The sequence below is a fragment of the Amphiura filiformis genome, chromosome 2, assembly GCF_039555335.1.
Source record: "Amphiura filiformis chromosome 2, Afil_fr2py, whole genome shotgun sequence".
NCBI classification, from domain to species: domain Eukaryota; kingdom Metazoa; phylum Echinodermata; class Ophiuroidea; order Amphilepidida; family Amphiuridae; genus Amphiura; species Amphiura filiformis.
The window spans coordinates 39,512,897-39,522,032 of NC_092629.1; the positions used below are offsets into that span (position 1 = coordinate 39,512,897).

A 9,136-nucleotide genomic window follows, 5' to 3' on the forward strand; every position below is an offset into this window, starting at 1 on the left:
TTATATGGCGAGAATCCATGGATTCTTGCAAAATTCCACTGGGTTGTGAATTTCTGATCCTGTTAAACTAGTTTGTTCCCTGATAATAACCATTAGTATAATGTCATCTTTATACAGCGTGGAGGAGGCAACAGTGAATGGGACAATGGCGGAGGTGGAGGTGGAGGATTTGGTGATGACTCTGGCGGCATGGGTGGAGGTGGTGGCGGCGGAGGCGGTGGAGATGATGAATGGGACTAGACTTGCTTGCATCAAGGAAAACAAAAAGGAAATCACTTCAGCATTTTGTGAACAGGATGAGAAAAAGAAGGCAGTTATGTAAAAGTCGGTGATATTAAGCTATAAAAACAATGTGAACTACATTTTCTAACCAATAAAGATGGCATTACAACAGTGCATCCAGCAGTGATAAATCAAGCCAGTCAGCTGTGTTGCTGTCTCTTTAAGTTGGAAGTATGATGAAAACTTTCAAGTTAGAATTTTTTTGTGACGATTTTCCTTGTTTTGAAAATTGACTGTTCTAACTAACCCTATGTTAAAGTAGTTGTAGTGAAGTGACTTGACGGCAGGTGGACGACGTATAAGGTCGCTGCTTGTTGCGTTTCTTTAAAGATTTAACCGTTTTACGATAAACCGCAGCATTGTTAAAGTGTTGGAAATGAGTGCTACAGAACTGATGTGGAATCGTGAATAGCGACCTGGCGAAAATCCGGCGAGATCCAGAGGATCATTTGAACTTGATTCTTTTGCATTGCACTAATACGGGTGCGAGAGGGATTTCGCCCGACAGAACTTCTGATCAGAGAATTGAATATGGCAGAACCTGGGCAAAATGAACAAAATAGACATATTGTGTGAAAACCTCGGCAACCATGGCAAACACGAGGTGGTAAGTTAGGCACATGGAAGGCGCAAAAAGTTAGAAAACGAAACCAGTACGAAGTAGCACTATGGACTAAAGAGTTCCAAGACTCCTTGTATGTTAAGTGAAAGGGCAAGCTTGGGTTACTTAATGTAACAGAGCTGAACTGTACGTACTGAAAGTTAAAGCAGTGTACGGCTTGAAAGTACTGGCTAGCTTGTGTATGATCAAAGATGGTATGATGGACATCGTATTCCAGTTGGATTTCAAGCTGTACACATGTATAGAACCGGATTTGTTTTTGAAGATGGGATAGAGTACTAAAACACTTGTCTTCAAACACAAGACCGTATAAAGAATGCTGCATTCAGTTGATCCACGAGGAGTGGATCAACTGAAATCAAGAAAAGTCCGTCCAAAATTGAGTATTTACACAGAAAACATACAAACTTTACTTCCAACATCATAGCAGGGTCAAAGGTTAAACGGGTGTTCTTCCTAGATGGCCTAAGAATATGTTAATTTCCTGTAGATGATTATTAGAGATTGAACAGCGGGTTTTATCTGGTGTAAATTTGCTCGTATTTGCAGTCATTAGTACTTGGCTGTCGCGATGCAAATGTTTGGAAGTGAGGTAGTGATATTTTTTTGGGAAATGCAGTTGATTCGATTGCCATCAGTTGAGCTATTAAAGTATTATAAAATTGGGCATTATATATATTGGTTGAGAAAAACTCAACAGAAGAAAACCTTGGTTTTATGCCAATGGACCCTTTTTAACTACTAAAATGGATTACATAGTTCTGGATGAGCCAGGTGAACCAAGTTATAATTGGTCAACCAGACATTGCCTAACCAAGATTTGAAAGTTTTAAACAGGTCTCTTTTTTTTGTTCATTCTCTACAAAACCAAAAAATACTTCCAAAGCCTCTGCCATGAAAATACTAGTAAACTAAGGCTAAGGTTTACCATTGTAAATCAGTTAAAATAATATTTACCTAGAGTATAAACTAAACAAGTATCTTATGATATTTCCTTACTAAAACATTACTCCAAATGCTTCCAAAACTAAACACCTAAGGGCAGAGCCAAAAAATATTTTAAGCTACCCTTTCCAGTAAAAATATTCATTTTGGAAAGATTTTTTTAAATAAAATGTTTTTTTTTTTACTTTGGTTTTGTAAAATCTATTCAGTATTTCAGTACTAAACAGCTCATAGAAGCTAATTCCAGAAGTCCAGTGTCTAGGACTATTCCAGATGAAATCCATACACCCCCTGTTGAAAATGTGACCTTAATCTCCATCACAGGGGGTGTAGATTTTAAATGGTTGCTCATTCAGGTAACCCTATTTGAAATTCGTACTCTCTGTGTGGAAGATTAAGGTCATGTATATCAGAGGGGGGTGTATGGATATTGAAAAGAATGGCCTATATTGAAGAGAAAACAGTGAGCCAAAAACTGGCTTGACCTTTTCGGTAAATCTCATAATTCCTTGCGGTACATGCAAGACAGTAATACCGCAGATGTCGTCACACAACTTGCAATGCGCAGTTGCGATCGGCTTGTGCGCATCGGCATGACGTCAAATGACGACATCCGAGTCTAACCCAAGGAATTATGGGATTTACCAAAAGTCAATTGTTTCTGGCAAGAGTGGTTATTGACCATTTTGGTATGAAGTGGAAATCCTTTGAAATTGAAACCAGAAATGGCATGAATACATCCAGTGAAAAGTCTGTACGATGCTGTTGTAAGCATAGCAATATGTGTTTTCTGGAATACAGTGGTTTTGAGCATGCTCACTTGCATCTTTGTTTCCATTTTGAAGAATTTCAACAATTATTGCTAAAATAGCCAATTGTTCCAGTTAGCTTTAAATGATTCAAGAGCTCCAAAAATACCTCGGTACTTAGCAAAATGTGTTCTATTTTTGATATTTTTTTCTTCCTACGGACCAAAGCAGCTAAGAAGTGTGTGTCGTCACTTAAGGTTCTTTTTGGCAAGAAAAGGTACTATCATTACATGTTAGTAATAAAGTGAACATTCCATGGTCTTCCAAGTTCATCGTAATCGGAGCAGACAAAAACTACCGTAAAAAAAGTGATGTAATAATATCTTTTCTTGCCATTTCAGTGCCAAATGTACTACAGTGCCTTTCATTCCCAGTAAAATAAGGGAGTCCTATGACAAAATATATTAGCATCTAGTAAATTTTGTCATTGGCAAGTTATAAAACGTGGTGCTTATACAGGGTGTTGCATAGAAGATGGACCACCCTGTATGTGGTTTATGATCAATATTTTGTCACTGCTGGTTAACATCTTGCCGCAAATTATTAGATTTAAAAAAAAAAAAGAATTCTTTATTAATTAAAAAAAATATTTTGTTAAATTTAAGCAAGATGGTGTCCGCTGAGCTGGCATAAATATCGACAAAAACCACCTTTCATGCTGTGCCTTCTACTAATATGTGCCTGGTTAAAGAGGTCAAAGTTCAAGGATAAAGTGTTCAGTGATTTGTGCTATTAGTGATTACAGCGAGTTTAAAGCAGCTTAAAGTGATGGTAAGTGAATTGAAAAGTAAAGTTCTTGTGTTGCAGTTGCTAGTGCTACGAATGGTAGCGTTTACGATGTTAAGGTGCATATGGGTTGATAATCTGGTGGAAACCAGATGATGAATTTCTGATAACGTAGTGGGTGTATTGCCAGGGTAGTCCAGTTGAATTATGATCCATGATCATGAAAGTGCTCCCATGAGTGCTGTATGGCACGGATAAAAGTGCTCCCATGAGGGCTGTATGGCACGGAGGAAAGTGCTCCCATGGATGCTTTATTGTAGGAATCTCGGAATACAGTGGGGGTGGGAGCTGCCCTTGATTGGGAAATGGTGGCGCCCTAACCTTGCTGTCTACGGTCACTATCAAGCACTTTGCGTAAATCTAGATGAAGCTGCCAAGCGATTGAGGAGTAAATCAAGAACTATCCTTATGATGAAAGGGATAGCCAGTGATTTCTATTTGTGGTCAACTTGCAATCTGTGCATTGAGTTATGAGGAAACGATGCCAGATTGTTGCAAGTGAAAGCAGAGTTGCCCCTTCATAGAGAGAGGCAACCATGCTTGTGTTACACGCACCATTTAAATTAGCCTTGGAAGATTTTATGACAAAACCGTTCAGCTTAAAAGGACGGAGCCGCACAATCCAGGATCCTTTTCGAGTTGTTGCATTATTCAAAATGTTTCAGATTGTGCAGTTCCAAGAAGTGGGGATGTTTTTGATGAAAAGTAAAGAATCTTGCGGCATTTGGTACCAAAATACTGTTAATATAATATGCACTTTGAATAGAGCAGGGTGACAATCGGTATTGCACAGACATGGAGATCCACTAACATTTGAAAGATGGGCCTCAAGTTGACATGATACAAGTTTTGGGACGTGAAGGTTCGATTTTACCATGCGTGAAGTCAACATTGAGCGATTATGAAGGCAATAACCGAGTTTTTTATAATCCCTCAATGAAGTCTTACACAGGGTCACAAGCCAAGATATTTGGACCGTATGACCTATTACTGCAAAATAACTGCAATGTTATTTTATCTGGCTAACCTTCGACTTGAATCGTGCGTAATATAAACCAATTCATTCTATTTTAATGTGCAATATTGATCGATATACCAGCTCTTAATTTGTAAATACCACCATACAAAACTTCAGGATATAGTGCAATATGTTATAATGACAGTACAGGTGCTAGAATCGGGTTCATTTTTACGCGGCTAGATTTGCGCTGGTTGCAACAAGCTATTTGGTGCTTGTACTAACTGCCAGTTGGTTAAAACATGGGGAGTGCTTTAAAAAATCATGGTTCATAATATTATATAGCTGGGCTATCCCAAATGTACCCAAGGTTGAAGAAATTCACTATGACTTCACCCAAGAGTTCATCACTTTCTAATCAAAGTAAAATTGCTTTTCGGCATTTCCCCAAATTCTAAAGACTGAGAGAGTTGCTGGACTTTGTGTAGTACTCGGCAGGTACATCATATGGAATCAACATTGAAATTGAGTTTAACTTCAATCTGATATTTCAACGTTGAAACATCAACTGTCTCAATTTCGGGTTGCAACCTGGTCGAGTTGGACTTCAATGATGATTCGATGGGCTATTCCATTTAAATCCACACTACCCCTGTGGAAGATTTTGGAAATATCTTCCACAGGGGGAGTATGAATTTCAAATGGAATGAACACATTAGCAGCTCCATTTAAAAAACGCTCTCCCTCAATGGAAAATTCGGGTTGAATCTCTCTCAGATGGTGAATGAAATTCAAATGGAGCTGTCTAATGTGTTCGTTCCATATGAAATTCATACTCCCTTGTGGAAGATATTTTGAAAATCTTCCACAGGGGTAGTGTGGATTTTAAATGGAATTGCTCAATGTTGAAATGTCAACTTGTGCCCACTGGGGTATCTATAAGCAGAAAACTGGTTTGATGAAGATTTCAACTTAACTGAAAATGTAAATTTTGATGGGAAAGAAAGTGATGTACTTTTGTAATATAGAAGACATTGTGTTGATGTTTATTACCAGTACTGCAACTCGGGTTTCTAAAGGCTCCTAAGGTCTGTAGCTCTTTGTATTCATATCTTATATCATGTATGCTTATATTATTTTTGTTATATTTTAAGTGTTGTTAATAAAGTTCTTAAAAGTTAATATGGTGGGATTTTTCCTTCATTTCTCTTCCGTTTGCAAAAATATTTAGAACGGGTTAACGGCTGGGGTATGAACGTTTGGACAGTATTTATTGTGGGACATTGGAGCACATCAGACATATCGAATTGCACTCTGAATACGTATAATGTCCTTCTGATATCAAATAATTTTGATTTTTTAAAATTCGAAATTTAATACACATTTTATGGCAAATCATTAAAAATTGATATTTTTGATATTTAACAGTACTCGACAGAGAAGTAAACTTTATAAATCTGATGATTTCTACTTAAAGTGTATGTAGGTGGGATGAAAAGCCGACGATCAATTGAAAATTTTGACCTTTCGTATTGAAGATATGGATTTTTTTCCCCAAAACGCCAAAAAAAATTAGGTCTTTTTGGGAAAAAAAACCATATCTTCAATATGAAAGGTCAACATTTTCAATTGACCGTCAGCTTTTCCTCCCTGCTACACACACTTTAAGAATATGTCATTAGATTTATATAATTTACTTCGAGGACTGTTATATATGAAAAATTTGAAAAATATCACATTTTTATAATTTGTCATAAAATTTGTATTATATTGTGATTTTCAAAAATGAAAATTATTTGATATCAGAAAGACATGTTTCAGTATTCAGAATGCAATTCGATAGGTCTGAGGTGCTCTCATGTCCCACAAAAATACTGTCAAACATAATAAATGCTCATTTTAGATCCCTTAATATAGCGTCCCTCCAAACTTGAGTTAATGGATCTTAATATCTCGGCCAGATTCAAATAAATTATTGCCGTAGTCTTAGATTCAAATAATTACGCAAGCCCAAATTTTAAATAATTAATGGGGCCCCCAAGATTAAATTGGCAGATTAAGGTAATACACTATTTTAAAGTGTTGCGATTTGGTAGTTCACAACATCTTGCGAATGGTAGTGAGCTTCGCAAAAATTGCATTGCTCATTTCCATGAACGTGTAGAAGAATTCAAATATCACATAAATGCTTTTATAGGTCCTGTGGTTCTTGAGTTATGTTGTAAAGAGGGCTGAAACAACAACACTTTTGTTAAATGTACATATCTCATTAGGCCCTTCACAATTAATTCTTAGTTTCCTGTTTCAAGTTTGAAAATAAAGGACTAGGCGACTTTTAATTATTTCTTATTAATTATCTATTAATTATTAATTATCTATTACTTTCTTTATTTTGAAAATGTGGTCGTGACTATTATCAACAGTCCATTTGGTCATTTTGACTAAGACTACGGATTTAATTATTTTACCTTTATAATTGATTTTTAACATTAATATTAGTAGGGGACCCTACAATGTTCTTGTTTTATATTCATAATCAAGTTGAGATGATCAAAAACAGATATTAGCAAATAAAAATAATTACTAAGTCAATTAAAAGATGAAAATACCTAAATAAAAATAAAATAATTAAATATTTGTCCATTCTTGATTTTGGACGCGCGAGGGAAACAGGAAACTAAGGATCAATTGTAATTGGCCTTAACAACAATAAAATAAGCAAGTTTTCAAAGTATATGATTTGTAGAATGAACTTTTGCAAAACATCCAAGTGTTATTTCTCAATAATATATTGATTCAGACAATAAAAATCAATTTTTTTGGCTGCTTCGACCAACAATACCGCATCTACCCTTAAGGGGGTACTACACCCCTCGATAAATTTGTGTCTATTTTTGCATTTTTCTCAAACTAATAATAGGGATGCCCACTCTCAATACAGTTTCCACTAGAACGATTTTTCATTTACTGTGTGCGTGCACTCACACACGTATTGTCTATGGAGAAACTGATCGATACAAGAAATCCCAGGCCTGTTAAATGGCGTACATACTTGTTTTGATCCAAATGTAGGCCTATATTAGGGTGTTTCAAGAAATTCCTGATTCCACCAGAAAACATTAACCAAACTTTTTCCTGTTTGGTCAGTAAATAGAGAGGACCTTCCTGCATGAAGAGATCAACTTTTTTTAATGAAAAATTTAAAGGCCCATTCAGTGATTTGCTCATCCGGACGATCGTAAAAATCATCAAAATTCAGATTTTGGTACCTTTGTAATTGGCATAGATGTGCTAACATAGCCTGCTAGTGGTTCGGTCGAAAGCCGTGTATTTTAGACAAAATAAAGCATTTGCATGATTCTGGACTTTTGATACTGACAGTACAAAAGTCCGACTCGAGATCGAAAGAAGCTCACTCTCCACGTACCAACACGCGTTGCGTATTGTTTCTACTACTTATTACATCAGTAGCTACTATTTTAAACAAAATACACAATTTTAACAGCTTTTAACTGTTTTTCATATTTGAATTGACCGTTAGTTTGCTCGGTGACCTTTAATTGCTGATTTTGTTTTCTACTACAAAAATTAAGCGTCTGTTTTAAATCAATTTAGACTCTACTTCCCCGTGTTAGAAACACTGGACTAGGAAGTTTTTCCAGTCGATTGGTGGCGCACTGTACGAAAATCTCGATTTTCTCGAGTCGATCTGAGTTGAAGTAGAAAACCTTTCTAAAACTTCTGTTTTTAGACTAATTTGTCGATGTATTCAGGGGAAAAGTGGTTTAATGAAATTCTGTAGACTTATTCTTTATTTCTAAGCAACTCTGACAAATTTCCATTTTTTTAATGTTCCTGTGAAATCACTGAAAGGGCCTTTAAGGTTATACACAATTTTGCCATTTTCAGAAGCAAAATGGGATGCACGTAGCCCCCTTTAAACTTATCTATTTCTGGAAATAAATATCGGAGAGAGAAAACGCAAACTACGTCTAAAAGCTGAAAGTGTAAGGGTCATTATTATGCTTGAATTTTCCACTTGGCTCAAAATGAAATGTACTTTTCAAACATTTCAATTTTTTTTCAATATCCGGAGCATCAAGATTTTTGGGAACACGGCCATAATTTCTCATTGGAAGTGGCGATTTTGTTGGGAACTTCGACGCACATTACAAACAAGTCAATAAAAGAATGTGCATATTCATTCTTGATATTGGTTGTCTCGATTTTTTATGTAAGCTTAAAATGTTGGCCGAATTTGAAGTAAAATGGCCTCCACTTGTATGTCGTTTTGTAACCAGTAATAATAATTCCGTGCAAGATTTCATAGACAAAATTCTGACCTACATTATTTCTATAAACCCTCTTCTGCATGCAGGTGCTATTTAAATTTTCATTTCGATAGCAGAAAATTGAGATATTTGCTATTTTTCCGACTCGCTGCTGCCAAATTGTCTAGTTTCGCGATAAAAGATACAGCGAAATCAATTTTTTTTCGAACCATTTCACCTCGTTTCGGCTTGTGCTTTGAAGTACACACTTCAAAATTGATATAGTGATTCTATATTTCAAGCTGCGTCATACTGTGTTTTTCTTACCTCTGATTGTCGCTGCTCAAGGCCAAAATTCGAATTTTTTTGGACAGAAGTGACACTCTCATTTCTTTTTAAAACACATGTTTACGTACGACATTGTTACGACGGGCTGTATTTGCCAAGTGGTGTTGCCGAGGGC

The 9,136-nt window shown here is 36.2% G+C and overlaps 1 protein-coding gene across 1 annotated transcript in view; it reads left to right on the forward strand.

Moving 5' to 3' along the window:
- Nucleotides 1–5,584, forward strand: part of LOC140146202 (ATP-dependent RNA helicase DDX4-like) — a 51,030-nt gene extending 45,446 nt beyond the window's left edge. Inside the window, exon 17 of the mRNA XM_072167985.1 lies at nucleotides 118–5,584. Coding sequence (XP_072024086.1) covers nucleotides 118–240 — 123 coding nt within the window. The 3' untranslated portion in view covers nucleotides 241–5,584. The remainder of the gene's footprint in view (nucleotides 1–117) is intronic.
- The last annotated feature ends 3,552 nt before the right edge of the window (nucleotides 5,585–9,136 follow it).